The 20,986-nt window shown below is 40.2% G+C and overlaps 1 protein-coding gene across 3 annotated transcripts in view; it reads right to left on the reverse strand.

Annotated features, from left to right (window-relative positions):
• Window positions 1–17,027: 17,027 nt before the first annotated feature.
• LOC119503234 (glycogen synthase kinase-3 alpha-like) overlaps window positions 17,028–20,986 on the reverse strand; it is a 36,877-nt gene continuing 32,918 nt past the window's right edge. The window contains exon 11 of one of the 3 annotated variants that reach the window (XM_037794902.1): window positions 17,028–18,403. In XM_037794902.1, coding sequence (XP_037650830.1) covers window positions 18,342–18,403 — 62 coding nt within the window. In that variant the 3' untranslated portion in view covers window positions 17,028–18,341. Of the gene's footprint in view, window positions 18,404–20,604; window positions 20,823–20,986 lie in introns of those variants that run through there. The other 2 variants (XM_037794904.1, XM_037794903.1) reach the window with 2 other exon arrangements.

Below are 20,986 nucleotides of genomic sequence, written 5' to 3' on the forward strand. Positions count from 1 at the left end.
TATTACATATTCAACATACTATACTATATACTGCTTTTTTAAGACATTTTTCGACATACTATACTATGACTTCTTTAGATGACATTTTTGGACATACTATGTCAAAAAATATGTTCCACATGACTTTTTTTGATGACATTTTTTCGACTGACAAGACTATGACTATTTTTCATGAAATTTGTCAAAATGCTACACAAAATGTTTTGATGACATTTTTCGACATACAACAGTATGACTTTTTTTCACAAAATCTTTCGACATACTAAACTATGACATTTTTTCACAAAATTTTTCAACATATTATACTATGACTTTTTCTAATGAAATCTTTCGACATACTATACGATGACTTTTTTCAGGAAATTTTTCCACATACTATGTAATAACTTGTTTTCATGAAATTTTCTGATATACTATACTATGACTTTTTTTATGACATTTTTTGACATACTATGTATACTAGGAATTTTTCATGAAATTTTTCGACATATTGTACTATGACTTTTTTCACTAAATTTTTTGACATACTATATTTTGACTTTTTTTCATGAAATCTTTCGACATACTATACTATGACTTTTTTACAGGACATTTTTTTTTACATACTATGACATGACTTTTTTTCTCTAAATGTTTCGACATACTATACCACATGTGTCAAACTCAAGGCCCGACGCCTCATTTTATTTGGCCGACGAGAGCTTGCAAAGAATATCATTTGCTTATCATACAATTCTATGCCGCTTTACAGAAGTACGGTGTCCATAGAATACATGTCCCACAATGCATCTCAATTTTGTTACCTGTGCACTGAAGCGTCTCAATATCAGCTGTTTCCAGCAGCAATGGGCAAGAATTTAAAAAGTATGTATATGAATTAGCAGTAGTACCTGATGTTATATGTGTGCAAGAAACTTGGTTACATCCTCATTTAGACTTTGTGATTCCAGGGTTCAGCTCTATAAGACATGATAGAGCTAACAATCAAAATAGTGGAGGGTGTCTTTTTCAAAGATGGATTGGCTTACCGGAAGATTAAGTCCCCTGAAGATATGGAAGGTATTGTGGTTGAAATTTGCAGCCCTAGGAATGAAGGAAATATTAAATTAATCAATTTCTATAATCCATGTAGGAACCTAACCTTAGATATGTTCAATGAAATGGCAGGGGAAGTATGTAAGAAGGAAATATGGTGTGGGGATTTTTATGCACACAGCAGCTTATGGTAATCACACTGACAGTAATGGAAATATAGTGGAAGAAATAATGGAAGGAAGATCATTAGTCTGCCTTAATAATGGCAAAGGCACAAGAAAAGATGTGAGTAGGGGTTCAGTCTCATATTTAGATCTTACAATGGTGACAGGTAGTTTGGTGAATGTTTGCGAATGGTATGTTAAGGAAGAGTCAACTATAGGAAGTGATCATTTCCCAGTTCTCACTATAATAAACACAAACGTATGTATGCAGGAAGGGAGCACAATTACAAGGTGGTGTTTTGGCAAGGCTGACTGGGAGAAGTTTAGGATATGTTGTGAGGAGTCAGCTCACTTGGTAACATTAGAAGGAAGCATAGAGGAATGTACAAGTCAAGTTACAGAACATATACTGAATGCTGCAAAACTAAGTGTACCAAAACGAACAACACAGGGTAGGAAGAAAGTGGTACCTTGGTGGAATGAGGAATGCAGCATAGCTGTTATAGAACGAAACAAGGCTTTCAGAGCTCTGAGAAAAAACATGTCACAAGAGAATCTCATTGAGTATCAAAGGAAAAGGGCAGTGGCTCGTCAAACATACCAAAAAGAGGACTTGGAGAGAATTCTGTTCCACCATTGGCAGAGGAGTGAAGATAGGTGATGTCTGGTCCATGTTTAAACGAATGATTGGAAAAGGAAGTCAGTAAAAATTCCAGCATTGATTGATGGGGAGAGGATGGCAGTACCAGATAAAGAGAAGACGGATGTGTTAGGTAAGGCATTTGCTGCAGTACATAGTGGGGAGCACCTTGATGATATACATAGGCAGCAAAAAGAGCGTGTGCTCAGTGAGAATGAAAACGTGAGAGAGAAGAGAGAGGATGATATGTCAACACTGGATGTGGAATTTACAATGGCAGAGCTCAAAATAACCTTGACAAATACTGGATATACAGCACCAGGACAAGACCAGTTATGTTATGCCATGTTTAGACAGCTACCAGTGGAATCATTTAAGTTAGTGTTGAGACTCTTTAATAAAATCTGGACGGAGGGAGTTGTTGGAAAATGGCAGTAATATTGCCATTCAACAAGCCAGGGAAAGATCCTGCTAATTCTGGTAGTTATAGGCCCATAGCGTTGACATCTCACTTATGCAAATGGATGGAGAAGATAATAGTATGTAGATTAATGTATGTATTGGAACAGAGAGGGTTAGTGAGTAATGTTCAGTGTGGATTTAGAAAAGGTCGCTCTACAATAGATGCTCTATAACTAAGGTAGAAAAGACGCTCAAAATGAAAGAGGTGATGACAGTAGTATATTTTGATATAGAAAAAGCATCTGATTCTATGTGGAGGAAAGGGCTGCTTATCAAGCTCAGTAAAATGGGTATTGGAGGGAGGTTGTATAATTGGGTAATGGACTTTTTAACAGACAGGAAATTTAAAGTCAAGGTTGGAACAGAAGTATCTAAGGACTACAATGTAGAAAATGATATCCCTCAGGGGAGTGCAATCAGCCCGGTGTTGTTTAACATAATGATAAATGATATATTTGAAAATTTAGATGGATGAATCAAATCAGCGATATATGCAGATGATGGGGCAATATGGATGAGGGGAAGGAATGTGCCATATGTGATGGAAAATATAAGGAAAGCAATAGGGAAAGTGGAGAAATGGTCATATGAGTGGGGATTCAAAATGTCAACAAATAAATCTTGTTATATGATATTTACAAAAAAGCGAAACATTAATACTGAGAATTTAACATGATATGGTCAGTTGATGGAGAGGGTGAATGAATACAAATATCTGGGTCTATGGCTAGACAGTAAATATACATGTAATGTTCATATAAAACATACGGAAACAAAATGCAAAAAAGTAATAAATTGACTACGAGCTGTGGCTGGATGTGACTGGGGGGCAGATAAACAGTCATTGATTGACATCTATAGGGCGGTCATGAGGTCAACAATAGATTATGGTTGTATAGTTTATGGAGCCGCAGCAAAGACATCATTACAAAAAGTGGATAGAGTACAGTGTAGAGCATTACGGTTATGTATCGGAGCCATTAAATCAACACCCATTAACGCAGTGTTAATTGAAGCAAGAGAGACTACACTGGAATTAAGAAGAGAGAAATTAGCTCTAGCATACTAGGTCAGATTAAAAGGAAGCGGGGAAGATAATCCTACAAAAGAAAAAATTCAAAACTGTTGGGAATACTCTAAGTTTCAAGGGTTTGGATTTGGATGGACAATGGAAGAAAAAGTGCGGACATATGGATTAAAGGCCTTAGAGTTCACCAGGTCCACACCAGTTAGCAGCATACCCCCCTGGCTGCTCACAGAAGTTAAAATAGACATGAGTATCATGGAAAAGAAAAGGGAATGGCAACTAAATGAAGGGGGAGTTAAAACAAGTGTGTACCTCAGGAACAGCTATAATAATGATCTCAAGATATATACAGATGGTTCCAAAAATAAACAGGAGTGTGTGGGAGTTGGTGTATATTCCCGAATGTAAAATATCTATTTCCAAAAGACTTTCAGACCAGGTGTCAGTATACACAGCAGAAATAGTGGCAATCATTATTGCAATGCAGTGGGTTGAGGAGGGCAGACCTGACAGAGTGGTGCTGTGCACAGATTCAAAAGCTGTTTTGGAAAGTATACATTCAACAAAAGCTGTAAGGCAAGATCTAATCATTGAATTGTACTATAGCTTGCTAAGACTGCACAGAGGGGGTATAGATGTATTATTCTGTTGAGTTACAGCACATGAGGGGGTGAAAGGGAATGAGTTTGCAGAAAAACTAGCAAAAAGTTCACTGCAAAAAGACATTACAGTACCAGTTCTACTTGGGAAAGGAGAAGGAAAAGCGGTGATTAAAAGGAAAGTAGTGGAGATATGGCAGAAAAGATGGGAGGAGGACCAGAAAGGAAGGAGATATTTCAAAATACAAAAGTCGGTCATAACAAAGACGTATAAAGAAAGGAACAGAAAAACGTTTTTACAAAGTCAATGTAATAAATAGTGCTTGATAATATTTGTGTGATGGTAAAAAAAAGAACTTTATTATTCACTTGAAAATGATTTTTGATGGATGAGTAATGATGAGGGTTTCTTAATATAATAAATTCATGGTATCTATGTTATAATAACACATAGAAATGTGAGTGTGTGTGTGCCCACATTCAGTATTTTTGTGTCTACGTACATGCATATATATCGATGCACAGTGTTTTTGTTACTGAACTCATTTTTTACATAAATTGGACAATAGTTGTACACTTGAATGTCTGCCTGCAATAATTTCAAATAAGAGCTAGTTATTAATTAAGTTATTACTAAAACCAATAACAATCGAATGCAGATTGTTTGCCTCCAGGCAAAGGAGGTTCAGCCGGATGATGTCCAGGATGCATTCCACCTGACTGTGAACACTCTGGTCCTGTCCTCCAGGCACCAAAGGAAAAATCTGGTAATGTTACCACCAACACTGTTGCAGCCCTCCTTTCTGCTCATAGTGTATGGGAGCCCTGTTCACATGACCGAGTGGCTACTATAGAGGCAGTTGGCAATGTCTACTCACTGCATTCTCAGAGAACACTCCCAGCCCTCTCACATGCAGAGCTCCAACGGAAGCAGGAAGAAGACACCACCATATCCAGAGCCATGTATTATGTTCAGCGAAAGCGGTGCCCGTCCAGGCGTGAGAGGAGCCATGAGAATGCTCAGGTCCTGAGACTGCTGAGGCAATGGGAAAAGCTGAAGTCGTTAAACAGTCTTCTGTACAGAGCCAGTCTGACCTTATGGCATCCATGATGATGCAGGGCATCAAGGCCAGAATCGCACCCTTCAGTTGGCACGTCAATGGTTCTACTGGATTGGCCAAGAGCAGGAAGTGAAGGAGTATGTGGCAAAGTGCAAACGGTGTGTCGTGAGCAAATCTCCAGAACCTGAAGCCAGAGCCCCTCTTGAGTCCATCCAAACTCATGCTCCACTTGAGTTGGTGTGCGTAGACTTTTGGAGTGCTGAGACCTCGAACAATAGCTCTGTAGATGTCGTTGTGGTTACAGATCATTTCACGCGCCTTGCTCATGCATTCCCCTGTGCGAACCAAACAGCAAAACAGGTGGCCAAGCGGTTGTGGAATGATTTATTTTGTGTGTATGGTTTCCCAGAGAGGATCCATTCAGACCGTGGGTCCAACTTTGAGTCTCAGCTCATTCGCGACCTTCTTGACATTGCCCACATTAACAAATCCCGCACCACAGCCATCATCCTGCTAGAAACGGAAGTGTGGAACGCTTCAACCGCACTCTTGGCAGTATGCTACGTGCTTTGCCCCCTCGTGAGAAGAACAAGTGGCCTCAGATGATCAACAACCTGACATTCTCATACAATTGTACCAGCCATGAGACAACAGGTTATGCTCCCTTCCATCTCATGTTCAGAAGGATTCCCTGTTTGACAGTGGATGTCATGTTTGAGTCTGCTTCAAGAGATGAGAGAGTGGTCGACTATGATGCCTAGGTCAGCAAGCTGAAGCAAGACCTGAGGGAGTCAATGGAAGCTGCCCAACAGCGCGCAACGAGACAGCAATCATGTCAAAAACAGCAATTTGACAAAAAGGTCAAGGTTGTCCTCTGTTTGTGGGCGACTGCGTACTCTTGGCAAATAAGACTGAACGAGGGAAAAAGAAACTGTCTGGCCGATGGGAATCTGACCCCTATGAGGTCAATTTGGAAGGATCTCAAGCTCCATGTGTACCGCATAAAGAAAATCGGCAGTGATGAGGAGAAAGTGGTTCACAGAAATCTCATCATGATGCCAAATTCCTGCCTCTGGATATGGAACAAGAGGATGCGGAGGATGTTGTGTCCTCTGGTGGATCTTCTGATGGCCAAGTACCACCAAGTAATATTCTGCAACCAGGAGATGTATAATCTCGCACAAGGGACTGGATCTTGCACAATGGTGACATGGCATCTATGGATACACCGAGAGCAGTTTCAAACCCAGATGGAGGAGCTGAAGTGGAGGAAGAAGATGAGAATATTCCGAGTGAGGAGAGAGATAACAGAGACTCCAATAACTCAAACTCTTATGAGCCCAGCCAAGCTGAAAGAGAAAATGCTTCTCCTGCACTTAAAGCCACAACACCAGAACCTGTTGACCCTCAAACATGCCCAAACCCTGTAGGCTCTGAGGCCCAAGTCGAACCAAGTGGCTTCCAAACCAGAGCTGGTCACATGGTAAAGGCAGTTGATAGATTTATGAGTGGCCTCAACATGGGTATTGAGTCCTTCTTTCAATGAAAATATGAACCTAAGGTCAAGGTAAAAATGTGTAATCCCTGAAAAAAAGGGTTTTGAATCAAATTCAGTGTTTGAATATACTGTATGTTATTACTAGGTGCGTTTTTACATTATCAAAGGTGTATTTGAGGATGTAGAAATGTGTATACGGGCACATTATATCAATGTGGAGTAGAGCTACCCGGCCAGTTTCTCTTACTCTTCTATTTGTTTAAGAGTATCTTGACAAGTAATACATCTGTATGAGTGAGTTACTCACACCTTTTTACTAATTCTGAGTCTCCTTGAGTTTCATGTATGAAACAAAGTTATTTTTTTATTTGTTTAATAGGAATTTTCACGTGATGCAAGAAAAAAATATATATATAGATATGTATTATTTTTATGTGATGCTTGAATTTAGTGGGGGTGAGATGTAACATATGCCTCTTGCATGTTACATTAGATACACAATTTCAGCTTTAATGAATTGTTACTCTTGTTACTATTCATTTTTCTAGTAATTTTACCTTTATTTGATAATCGTTAGGTGTACATATTTGTGTTATTTTCATATTTTATGCAGTTATTTTATGTTTCGAATTTAATACTACAATATCCATGGTAACGATGGAGCTATAAAAGCTCATCACTGGGGGAACAAGTCAGACCGGGCTTGTATCTCCCAGGTGAGTGTGTGTGTGTAAACTTTAATCTGTAAATATTAATGTATAGTCTTTGTATAATGTGTAATCTAGAGACCGGGCTTGTATCTCCCAGGTGAAGGTGTGTCCCGAAGTGCTTGTATGCAAAATAAATATATGTTGAATCGACATCGGAGCTGTCTGTGGTTCGTTGGAGTGAAACGTTAACCGTCAGCCGTTGGTCTACAAACAAACACAACGCAGAGACTGTTGGCTGCCACCGCTATCAGCGGTAAAATACTAAGTTAACGGGGCTGTCATGAACTGTTTATAGAGGAAGTAAACAGAGGAAGAGAACCCCCCATTACACAGAGCACTGACTCTGATCTTTACTGTCGGGTGCGTCTGGCCTCTCTGGTAGAGCTTTTGCTGCGGGGCTCTATCTGCCTCGCGGCGATGACCTCATTAACGTTATGGTTCCCTTATAGCATTGGTATTAAACGTGAAATATTGCCAAATAGGTGCGTTTGCTTCTTGCTTCAACAATAAATCCTCTGCCATTTCTCAGTCTGTCAACTCTCTCGTCCCGTGTGTGACTCCTGCTACTCTGAGCTGACAGACCAGATGCATTCACGGTCAGTATGTAGTGTCCGTCGTCTGACTATCAATTGATAACATGACGCTGATTCGCCAAAATTAACGAAATGTATCAATTATTTTTATTTATTACTTAAAGGCTACATGCCTCTGTTTTTTGTGATGTTCAAATGGTTTTGATAAAAGAGTATGTGTTGAATTACATGGGATTTATTGTTGTTTTTGTTGTTTTTTGTACCGTGGTATCTAATTGGGTATCGAGAATCGTGGAAATTCCCTGGTATTGGTATCGACTATGAGATTTCTGGTATCGTGACTTCCCTAATATATATATATATATATATATATATATATATAAACTGGAAAAACTAAGTTCGGAAACTTGTGTTTGGTCGATTATTTCTCTGTTGTTACAATGCTAATGGTCATTGTATATTACATTGTTGGAAAGACGTTTATTTACCTTCGCAATGATGTCCAACTTGTAAGGATCATGCATTTGTGGGATGAGCAGCACAGCTGATTATGTGGGTAGCGCCCAAGAAAAATTTGCCAAAATGCTCCGTTAATGGTAAACAGTGTATTCTCCTGTTGGTATTGACTCTTGTTTTGAGTTGTTTGGTGGATTGGATGATTGAACTCTCTATCAGTAACAAGGAACAAACGAGACATATTGGCTATTTTACACTTTATTCATTTAATACACCGTCAGGAGCCTCAGTTGCGGTGGAAGATCCATACGCAGCCACAACAGCCTGGCACCTCCTCCTCATGCTGGTCACCAACCGGGTCACACGTTGCTGTGGGATGGCGTTCCATTCCTCAACCAGGATTCGTTGCAGGTCAGCCAATGAGGTTGTGTTGGTCATTCTAACATGTACAGCACGCCCAAGCTGATCCTACAAGTGTTGAGTTGGGTTGAGGTCTGGACTCTTGGCAGGCCGTTCCATTCTCTCTACTCCCACATTGTGGAGGTAGTCTGTGATAACCCTGGCTCTGTGGGGGCGAGCGTTGTCATCTTGGAGGATGAAGTTAGGTCCCAGATTGTGGAGATATGGGATCGCCACTGGCTGCAGAATCTCATTCCGATATCTCACTGCATTGAGATGGCCTTCAATGATGACAAGCCTTGTTTTGCCAGTGAGGGAGATGCCGCCCCCACCATGACACTGCCCCCACCAAAAGCTGTTACTCGATCGGTTCAACAATCAGCATAGCGTTCTCCGCATTGTCTCCATACTTTGACCCTGCCGTCCAACTTTCGCAGACAGAACCTGGACTCATCACTGAACATGACATTCCCCCACATGTTCAGGTAACATTGTCTGTGTTGTTGACACCAGTGCAAACGGGCCTGATGATGAAGGGCAGTCATTGCAGGCTTCCTGGTAGCCTTATGAGAATACACTGTTTACCATTGGCAGAGCATTTTGGCAAATTTTTCTTGGGCGCTACCCACATAATCAACTTTGCTGCTCATCCCACAAATGCATGATCCTTACAAGTTGGACATCATTGCGAAGGCTTTCCAACCATGTAAAAATACAATGACCATTAGCATTGTAACAACTGAGAAATAATCCACCAAACACCAATTTACAATCTTTTTTTTCTGAGTTTATTTCGACAAACTATACAATTTTTCGACATACTACATAATGAGTTTTTTTCCTGACATTTTTCAACAAATTGTACTATGACCTTTTTTCACAAAATTTTCGACATACTATAGTTTGACTTTTATTCATGACATTTTTTGACATGCTAAACTCAGACTTTTTGATGAAATTATTCGACATACAATACTATGACTTTTTTTCACAACATTTTTCGACATATTATACTTTGACTTTTTTTCAGTACATTTTTTGACCTGCTGTATTATGATTTTTTTACAAGAAATATTTCGGCATAAAATAGTATGACAGTTTCTTCATGAAATTTTGCGACATGTTATACTGTAGCGACCCTGGTCAATGAAGCTACGAGGCAGGAACTGGTTTCGCTGGTACTTTATTCCTCAGCTTGAACACAGGTTACTGTGGGCCGTAACCAACGCCAAAACAACAAAACTAATTCGTTTACAGCGTGCTATCTGCATTAGCAACTCACTTCTCATCTCCCGCTTCTCTCACACACACCTACAACCTAACAGGAACAATAACACTCCTCCCTCCTAAAGCCTCTGCCAATCACAGGTGGCCATCTTCACAAATCAATGTCAATGCTGCGTTCGCTGACATCATGTAAACCTGACCAACTACAGTAACAGAACTTGTAACTTAACAGTGGACCCCACGTCACCCAGTCGTTACAATACTATGACTTTTTTCAGGAAATTTTTCGACATACTATACTATTACCTTTTTTCACAAAAATCTTAGACATGCTGTACAATGACTTATTTTCACAACATTTTTTGTGATAAAAATTGTTACATACTATATGTTATGACTTTTCATGAAATGTTTCGACATGCTAAACTATGACTTTTTTTCAGTACATTTTCAACATACAATACTACGAATTTTTTTCATTAAATTTCTCAACAAGCTTAACTTTGACTTTTTTTACTACATTTTTCGACATATTATACATTACTTTTTTTTTCATGGAATTTTTCGACATACTACAAGCATATGCTACTGGCAGGATCAACCATGTAGCCCACCATGACTTTTTTTCATGATTTTTTTTTACATGCTGTAGTATAACTTTTTTTCAGGAAATTTTTCGACACACAATAATGGTCAATTAGCGTCACTGCATAGCGGCAGTCCCAAGTCGCTTACTCGAATGGTCTTACGATGTTGATTCCCACTTTCTGCCACGGACCATCTGGCAGTGGAATTGGCTGGAGTGGGGCAGCATGCTTCTTGGCTTTGTTATTATTCATCTGGTATATTATATATTATATTGGAACTTATACCACTTATACTGGTGGTCCATGCCTGGCCACCAGTATAAGTCTCTGTATCAACCTCTGCTTGGTGCGGACGACACCCTGGTGTGTTTCATGTGCCAAATCCACAAGCTGCTTCCTTAAGGCCACAGGAACCAGCCGTCGATGAGGGCCCCTGAATATCGTCACATCTTGGACTGACAGTTCATCTCTGGTAGCAAAGTAGGGTTGGAGCAGGTGGGTGCTTTGCTTTTTTTAGACCACCCCTTTTTCATCTGTGCTCTCAGGACAGTGATTTTTGGGCATGCAACACATTCCACAGCGAAGTCCTTCACTGAGAGAGCTCTCAGTTCTGTGTCCAACAGAGCTATGAGTTCAGGCTCTGACAGCGGCTCTGCATTCTCTTCTGATGGGAGGGGCAAACAGGAGAGACAGTCGGCAGCATCATTTTGTGCACCAGCCCGATACACCATGTCATATGCAAAACACAAGAATCTGGCTGACCACCATGCAATTCGCATTCCTGCGCGTCCGAGGCCTTTTGTTGCTAACAATGCCACGCAACCCCAGCACACAGGGCCGAAGGCGGGCGTACCCTCACCGGCACCTGCTTACGGAGGGCTACCTGGTTGATCCTGCCAGTAGCATATGCTTGTCTCAAAGATTAAGCCATGCAAGTCTAAGTAGACACGGCCGGTACAGTGAAACTGTGAATGGCTCGTTAGATCATGGCCTGGTGGTCCGTACGCAGTGTGAATCTTGTGACCTTGACCTTGAGGTCTTTCAGCACCAGGGACATCATCATTAGACTCTAATAGTGACGATACTTCAAATTATGGACGGCGTTGGTGAATTTCTTAATTTTCAGTCTGTTAAAGGTTTAAAGTGGATATCTGAAATGCAGTGGGCTGCCCCTAGAAAACCATCATGGGGGCCTCAAAGGGCAAAACTGCTGTGGGGCTCGCATGGGATTAGTGTGGGTTTGCCCCTGCCCACACTGCCCACACTGCCCCACAGTACGGGTATGTTCGCTGGAAAGGAAATTAATGTTTATTTTAAATAATGGTTCAAAAGTTCACTTAATTTATTGACTGCAGTTATCAATGAAGTTTGATCGGCATTATATGGATAAAGACACATTTTCTGAACAGACGGACACTCTTCAGATCGACCCCCGAGTCAGCATTAGATTTTATGGCGGTATTAAATTCTGACTAATGTGAGAATAAATTGATTGGTGTTGGCGTTATTTGGTTCATTCAAAGATGACATGCTGCAGGTACCATCTAAAAAAAAATCACACCGAGGTTTATAAATAAATAAAATTCCACAGATATCTGGTTGACAAAATAGAAACGCAATTGGAGACGAAATGATCTGAAGGTAGCGATACCAATATGCCAAATACTTTTAGATTATACAGTAGGAATGTATCACTTGGAAATACAATTAGAGAGTAGTTCTGAGTGTTAGTGGGCTGAACAGCTGTTCAGATTGACAACACACTAGCAGTAGAACACTTTTTGGGGTCACACAAGGATGACTTTATAGGGTACGTTAGGATATTAGGTAACCCAGACTGATTGAAAAAGTATAAAATACTTTAAGTAAAAGTAGCAAGTGTGCCTTTTATTGCATCTTTTATGTGTATTTTTAATCTTATTGCATCTTTTTTTTTATGAAACTCACGGCATACAAGTTTCAAATGAACATGGCGTTCTTGGATGTGTTCACAGGAATGAACCAACTCATCCATGTGAAGAGTTTGTTTTTTGTTGTTTGTATGAAACTAAACTTAAATCCAGTCAGAAGCTCTCAATAGAAACAGTGCACACAATCTAAACACAGTTTCATCACTTTATTACAGTAAATGAGTCCATATTATACAGTACATACACAGAACAGAGACAGACGGGTTTGTGTTTCTTTCTCTCTCTTTCTCCGTCTATCCCTCCATCTTTCCAATACATCAATCCACCGGGTGGGGAGGGTGGGTGGGGGCAGGATGACACCGTGACAACTTATAAAGAGATGCAGCTATCTCCCTCACTCAGGCTAGATAAAGTAGGTAATGTTAACACACAACTGAGCTCTCAGAGAATCTGAAAAGACAAACAAAAAGTACAATTTCTGAGATTCGGTTTATTGAAACTGTCGGTCAACATTTCTGCACGTTGCCTGGCAACTAACACACACAGACACACGCACACACAGCTGATAGGTGGCTCTGTCTGCAGTCACAACACAAATGTCATGTCATATTTCTGCAATCTTGTGATCATTAGCAGCAATTCTGAATGCCATACCGCACCTAATACAAAATGCCCGTGTTGAGTACAAGCTGGACGTCATATTGTGATTTCTAGTCCAACTAAACACTTTTGAGATCAAGTCAGACACGAGACAGCACTTTGTCTGAAATGCCAGTCAGTGACCTGTAGCTACAACATTTCTCAATACTGCACAGTAATAATATATTGCAATCTGACACAACAAAGTTCTGTTCCAAAATGAGAGAAATCAACTATGTGGAAGAAAAGCAAACAAGAACAGCGATTTTCCGCATTAAAAAGTCAGTTTACAGGTTTTGGCGAGAACTACTACTGTACGAGAGAAGTCGGATAAAGCTGCGTCAAATCGGATAAAATTGGATCAACGTCAGTTGGGGTCGAAGACTGTTAGTCCGAAAATGAAAATGACCTCTGTAGCCCACCTCCTCATCTCTGCATGAGGGTAGCGGCCTTTTCTGTTTTTTAATAGCTGTTGTGTTTTTGAGCTTTAAATGGATCATTGCAAACCTGCTAAATGTAAGACTGTAAAATAAAAAGGGTAGAAGGTTACTGAGGCCAAAATCAAATCAAATTGGATATATCTTGAATATGTTTCATTATAATTGGCATGTGCAGAACTTGAGGACTCTCGTGGAGAATCTGCAGCCTGTTCAATTTAGATCATAAAAAAGTAAAACCAACATCTTCATTCCAAATGTTTTGCATTTATTATACTGTATAGATCAGCAGTAGATATAGATGAGCAGGTTGGAGAGAGCTCTGTCACGCTAACGGAACATGCCTCAGAGGTCACATCATGTTTTAGGCTATTATATTTTCCAAAGTGAACAGAAAGAGCATTTTGGAACAGAACCCTTGAAATATTTATTCAACAGTCAGATGGTCCCACAGAGGGCCGAACAGGGAGGACAGCTGATGTTAACAGCTACTTTACATTTTTCACTGGATTACAAGAGAGAGAGAGAGAGAGAGAGACAGCGAGAGAGAGACAGAGAGAGAGAGACAGAGAGAGAGAGACAGAGAGAAAGAGAGAGAGAGAGAGAGAGAGAGATCATCAACAAACATGAGGAGTAGGCTGATTTTTTTTTCTTTGCAGTATTTACATTTTGAATTGTGAAAAAAAGAAACTTATTTACAAGAATGCACAAACTAAGACTGCTTCATCGGCAGGATGAGGGGAGGTAAGATATAAACAACTCTGTAATAAAAAGTAAAAAGAGGAAAATAAAAATCAGTGATATTTACACGTGCAATAAGAGAAGGAGAGCAGGTGGGGGGGCAGGTGGAATGGCTTCTGAGGTTGAACGAAGAGACAAATAAGCCATGTTTGATTCCTCTCGCTGGGTCACACCGTTTCATAGCCACAGACAGTCTCACAGCTCGGAGTGTGCGAGGACTGAGTCCTGCGGAGGGAATCAAACATGCTGGTCGGACTCGGACTCAGAATGAGCCCAGCGGTAACCCGCAGGACTGACCGGCAGGTTAGCTGGGAGGAAAGCGTTGGTGGGAAAGAGAATGAGAAATGCTCGCCACTCTCCTCGTATAAAATCAATGTGAATGTGCCGAATGTGGTGGAAGTCAGAAAAAGCATCGGAGCTCTTTACTTCTTTTTTTTTTTTTTTTTTTAAAAAGGTTCAAAAGCAAACATGGCTGCAGTTTAGAAACAGCAGGTGAGGCATGGAACAATAGTATCAAATATACTATACTACAAACTTTCAAGTGGTCTGTACTGCTTACTAGAAATCTGTAGTGTTGACTGCGCTAACCTCTAAAACACTGGCTGTTCAGACTGCAGGTTGGAATATGGTCATTTGTACTTCAATACTTGAGAGGATGCCGACTGGGATAATACATTCTCTGACCTATGAGCCTGACCTTGACCTATATCTAACCTCTAAGAGCTCTCTGTTCTCACTCTAATGGGGTACATTTCAAATTGATCCTCACAAAGATAGAAGTACAAGGAGCACACAGACACACAGTCACCTAACAGGAACTCCTCTGCTTGAAATTCATGTTCAACTACTATTCACATAGTACTACTATAAGCCTTCCATCCCATTCATCTTCATTCTGCTTGCTTCTGTGTCCATTTATCCTCCAAGTTGTTCTAGTTTCTACAGAGAACATTTGAATCATTTCCACTGATGGAAGTACAGTTTGCTAAAGAAGCTGCAACACCATCTCAAAGCCGGCTTTCTTCGGCTGAAATTAACCGACATCCATCTCTCATCACAAAAACAAAGACATAAATAAATTCACATGAAGTCCCTCCCCCCCATTGACTTTAATAAAACATTAAATCCCTATCCCGCCATTCTGTAGTTTCTGTGCTGCATTTAGTCAACAGGAGCACCAACATTCACTCAGCTCTTGGAGTACAAAAGCATTTTCTTTTATACACTAACATCAGGACACGAATGATCTTAATTTCACCAAAAGTAACTTTTTGATTAGATAGCATTTGTGTTTAATCTGCCAATATGTTTCAGGGAATCTTGCAGGGTTTTAGAGACATCTTTAATATATTGTGAAATGATAACAGATTTTAAGACCAGCAAAACCAGCCTACTGTTTTCTGTATGAAAACATGTCAACAGACAGTAAAGGGAACTGTAAAGGGAAGTGTAAAGGGAAGTGTAAAGGGGAGCCATGAAAGGGGAACTTTTGTACTTTTCAACCTGGACCCTATTGTCCCATGTTTCTGTGTATACAGTAAGAGACTAATGGGGACAACAATCTCTGAAATTGTTCCAGTATTGAGGGAGAACGCTGCAGCCGCTAAATAGGCAGAAATGTAATCACTCGGTGCAATAGTGCAACATCAATGTACGTTCACTAAAAGTGCTTGTGTTTGCCACTGACAGGACCCTACAGAGGAATAAAAGGTTTGATTTCACTTTTGCTTGATCTACTGTTTGTTATATCTAACCAAGTCTCGCTCTAGGAGAAGCCTCCTTCTGAAATCTCACAAGAGGGTTAGGCCTCATCCACATTGTGGAAATCCAACAGTCTCACGGCAGTTCGTGAAATAGTCACGAAATTTAATCTTTTTTGGTTCATGTACAAAGACACGAATTTCATTTTTTTTTGTGACCCTCAGCATGACTTTCAACAACGTGTTTTTTGTGCGTTTCCCTATGAATGTCCATCAACACGTGACGCACGTGTCAATTTCTGCTCCAGTCTTCTCAAAATAAAATTACTTAGTTAGGTTTAGGAATAAATCTACTTGGTTAGGCTTAGGCAACAAAACTACTTAGTTAGGTTTAGGAAAAGATCACGGTTTGGGTTAAAATAACACCGGAAGAGGCGTAACTTAAGTACGCAAGTTACGTGACAAATAAATCCACTTTGGGACAGGAACACCGGTCTCCTGTGTTTTTTGTTCACTGCTCTCTATACTTCCCGGTTTACATACGAACTCATTTCGTGTTGACCATCACGGAATTTTTTTTTAAATTCGTGTATATGTACACAAATTGTGACTATTTTGACTGGGCTGGGAAATCATTTAAATATTCAGCAATGACATTGAAAATCTTTTAGATAACACTAAGCTATGCTTCTGTACTCCAACAACAAACTGACAACACCGGCACTCTCCTCTCCAACTCTCCCTCATATTTCCACCGTAGTCTTCCGCCAACAAGTCATCTCTTGGGAGCTTTCAGAACGACAAGAATTACATTGCAGCTCTTTTCGCGGCTGTGGTGCTCTCACTCAATACTGGACCAAAGTGTTGTGCCCATTAGTCACTTAGACATAAAAACATGGGGAAACAGGGTTGGAAAATACGAAGTAACTGTATTTACCACATTTAAATACTTTTCAAAGCTTTAAAATGTATGATTTATCTTAAAACAATTTCAGACTTTTTAAAAGCAGCAACAATAACCCTAATTCTAAAGTTTTCACTTCTTTTTTTGAATTGGCTTGGAAGATATTCAAGCCATTATTAGTGGAAGGCTGTCAGGTTTCTTTTCTTTCCAGTGGTTAAAAGGGACATAAATTGTTTATTTTTTTTCAGCAAGTAAATTCCGGAAGCTATTTCTTTAAGAAGCATTGATAGTCGGGATACACAATCTCTAGTTTATTAGACAAGCTGCAATATTTGTTTACGTTTTCTATTGCTGCAATGACCTCGGACAGTGGCATCCAGAGCACTGCTGGTTTTCATTTAATCATCAAGTGAACACAACTAGCGAGAGAACAAGCAGTGCACCGAGCAGCGTCCAGTAATGTACTAACATTTGCACAACTATGGTTTTTGCTCGATTTCAAAAGGCTCATTTTTCTAGATCTGCTTTTGCTGAGCCCTAGATTCACACTTTCTTAACAACTGACATTTACAGGTCTAAAGTCATTTTTGAGGTGATGAACGAGAGCAGGAGTTGAGGAATATTTCTCTGGATGTTTGATGTTATTGATTTTCCAACAAATTAACACCTCTGCCATCCTGGATGTGGAAATGAGTTGATCTTACCCATATTTATTTCTACAACATGTAGGGGAACGGTTTCATCGAGGAATATTTCACTCTTACCAGACAAATCTCTCTAGAACAGGAAACAAACAGATGGATACAAGACGCGGTGACTGGTGGAGTCAGTCGGGTTATTTCTCCAGTCTGTATAAAGCAATGCTGCCACTGAACATGATTCACATGAGGGGCAATACACCTCCAACCACACACTGATAACTGCTACCTGATACTGATGAGGTTCTCTAGATGTGGAGGTTTTAATTTAAACCTAAACATCAGGCCGGATTGGTAAAATAATATGGCTGGAGGATTTAGGAATTTATCATTCCCTGCATCCGCTCTCCCGCCCTGAGTTGAATAAAACATCCATTACCCTGATGACCTATTTGGGGTCAGTTCTGATCTTGGTCAGGCAGTGTACAGTTCAGATGCAAAAACACTGAAGAATATAAAAAAATAATCTGAAGAAAAGGAAGAACAAACTCTAGAGACAAAATGTTGTGTGACCACGTGATGCTTTCAATTAGTCAAATAAATTAAACACAAATATAAAGAAGAAAAAAGTTGATTTAAAAAAGAAAAGGTTACATTACAGAGGACCAGCCCCCACTGTTGAACCTTCACAGACCACCCGAGCAGCAGCGAGACGACTCTGCGCGTGTGTGTGTGTGTGTGTGTGTGTGTTTAACAATCACCTGCCGTAGTTTCAACCCTGGCAGCTAAAAGAACTAATGTTTGTTTGTTCAATTTACTGTACAAAAACAGATCATCTAAGAGGAGAGCAAGCAGCATGGAGGAAAGCAGTAGAGAGTGTGTGTGTGTGTGTGTGTGTGTGTGTGTGTGTGTGTGTGTGTGCGTGTGCGTGTCTGAGAGGGAGAGGCTGGCAGGCAGGCAGGTGAGGAGCTGCTTCAGATGCTGTTAAGAGATCCTGGTACTGAACTGTGTTGAGATGAATCTGAACCGGTACCATCTGAAGGACACAAGAGGAAATAAAAGACAGTCAGTGGTAATTCAACAGTCCAGGACACAAAGGACCTGACAGCCCTATTTGACATTATAAGCCTTAATTCAAGACAATATTGGTTTCTGGAAATATGTTTGATAAAGTAGGGGGGTCATTATATTTAAGGACTACACAACTATGTACAACATTAGATAACATTAGACATTCCAACTAGGGCTGGGCGATACATTGAAAAAAGTCGATGTATCGCGGCTTGTCCCACACGCGGTGTATAAAATGACGATATCGCCAACATTGACTATAAATTGTCATGTAATGTTTTTAAGCCACCCCACCGGCATGAGACTCGCTTTGGCATTTCCTTCTCTCTAATAATTTTTATTATCAGCAATGTTATAACAGCTTACTGGTAAACATACATTTAGTTGCTTTACACGTATTACATACCATTAAAAACGGTGTGTGTGTGTGTGTGTGTGTGTGTGTGTGTGTGTTAAGTATTTATCAAAATATATAAAGCATGTATTGCCAGATAACTATTTGGTTAAAGTGAATACTGTTTTGTTAAATTGAACTTGTGATTTCTCCCTTTTTGCATGCCAGATTAAAATAGTTCCAACAGAAACCACTAATGAATATAAACAAGAAGGTTTAATGCAGACTTATGATGCAGGGACTACAAGAATCATCATATGCATCGAAGGGTTAAATCGAGCATTTATAAAGTGCTTACAGAATATTTGAAAATATACAGTATATCACGATATAGCCTAAAAATATTGTGATATTAATTTTAGGCCATATCACCCAGCCCTAATTCCAACTGAATGGAGAAGAATGGATGGATGGCCATGGTTGTAACTGAAAACATACTTGGACAAGATACACAAGATACACAAATGTGGAACATAAGTTCCACTTTTAGACCCTAGTCCCCGGCTCAACAAGGACTAGGGTGCTCGCCAGTGTGGGAACCCCGGTCTCACTCCTGTTTTGGTTGTTGTTTTGCTTACAATCTGGCACCTGAGGTCTGTACTATGAAGCGAGTTCAACATACCCAGGGTATCTTCTCGTTATCTGGCAGGACTAACCCTAACAAACGCAATCATGCTAAGCGGTCCTACAACGCTGGTTATCAACTCGGTAAATCGACCCAGGGGCATGTTTCACGGATTAAGCCTGGGTTTAATTAGTTAGCAGTTATCCTGGCTCAGTTTAGCCTTGACTCGGTTTCATGAAAGCAGTGGTACATAAGTTACCATGGAAATGTATTCTGTGCTAGCTGCACCAGGCTAACAGCCAGACTTGATTTATCCTGGTGCCTTATCTGTTCAGTCAGCAGTCACTCTGATCTGAAACCAATGTGTTTTATACAGTTAGTCCATGTTCTTATGGATGGATTTTGCCTTATTTTTATTATTAACCTGCATTAAAATACCATATTTTAATGCAGGTTAATAAAAATAAGTACTTAACCGAATACATACCTCCATTCAGTTAAAGGGACTCTATGGAAGAATCAGAAATGTCTTGTTAACAGCGACTCCTGTGGCCGTTAAGTCAACTAAAGTCAGCGTCCTGTTGCTGGCGCTTGTGCTCGCTCTACATAGACATGAAGGAGCATCACTCAACACAGTGAGGAGACACACGTCAGCTAAAAGCACAATATCACTCTATATTTCAGCTGCTTGGCAGTAATGTTAGCTGACCAGACGAAGGTCTCTCCATGAATCAATGCTGATCCTAGTGTTGGCTTTTCCTGCCTCAGCCTCCCGACCGCGGCCGGAGGGAACAGGGGAGACACCGGAGTTTTGGTCGGAGACGATAACGTTTCTCTCTGCGGAGCCCCGTCACTTCACAAGACACAGGAAACCTCTGTTGGTCTGGAGGAGCTGCAGCAGTTATTTCTGCACAAATGTCCACTGTACATTCACTAGATATTCTCAGAGCTAAACTAACTCTTCTGCAGTGTGGAGTGAGCACGCAGTGCAACAGTGTTTGCAAGACAGGGCTTCCCTAGATAGAACTTTGCGGTTTTGGTGCTTCCGTGTAGTTTGTGTTGGACTCTGTCTGAACAGCGTAGCCACACGCGAGCGCGCATGGGACATCGACCAGCAATTATTTATACGTGTTAGGACTTACAAACAGTACCTTTAAGTACTGTTATTTTAACATTGTGATCATCGTTCATTTTTATTTTTTATAATCATTCATGTGATTGTCATTGTTACGGTTATATTGTGTTTATGAAGACTGCAGTTCATATTGTTGTTAGAGGTTTGATGAATATATTATTGATTAGAAATGTTTGATGAAGTTCACTGGACCAGTAACTATATACTGTAGTGTACTGTATATTCATGAAACCACAGGGAGAGGACACCACGATGCTTTGACCTTTTATTGTTCTTGGATCACTGGTCTGCTGGGGGAGAAACACACAGCAATGATTAATACATCCTGTTACTGTGTATACTTAAGGTGTACATTGAAATGATCACTTCTTTTTCTCATCCCTTCAGTTTGTATTGTTAAGTGTGTGCTGCACAGACATCTGACAGTTTGTGAATTCTGTAAAACACATATCAG

Source organism: Sebastes umbrosus, chromosome 15 (assembly GCF_015220745.1).
Source record: "Sebastes umbrosus isolate fSebUmb1 chromosome 15, fSebUmb1.pri, whole genome shotgun sequence".
NCBI lineage: Eukaryota > Metazoa > Chordata > Actinopteri > Perciformes > Sebastidae > Sebastes > Sebastes umbrosus.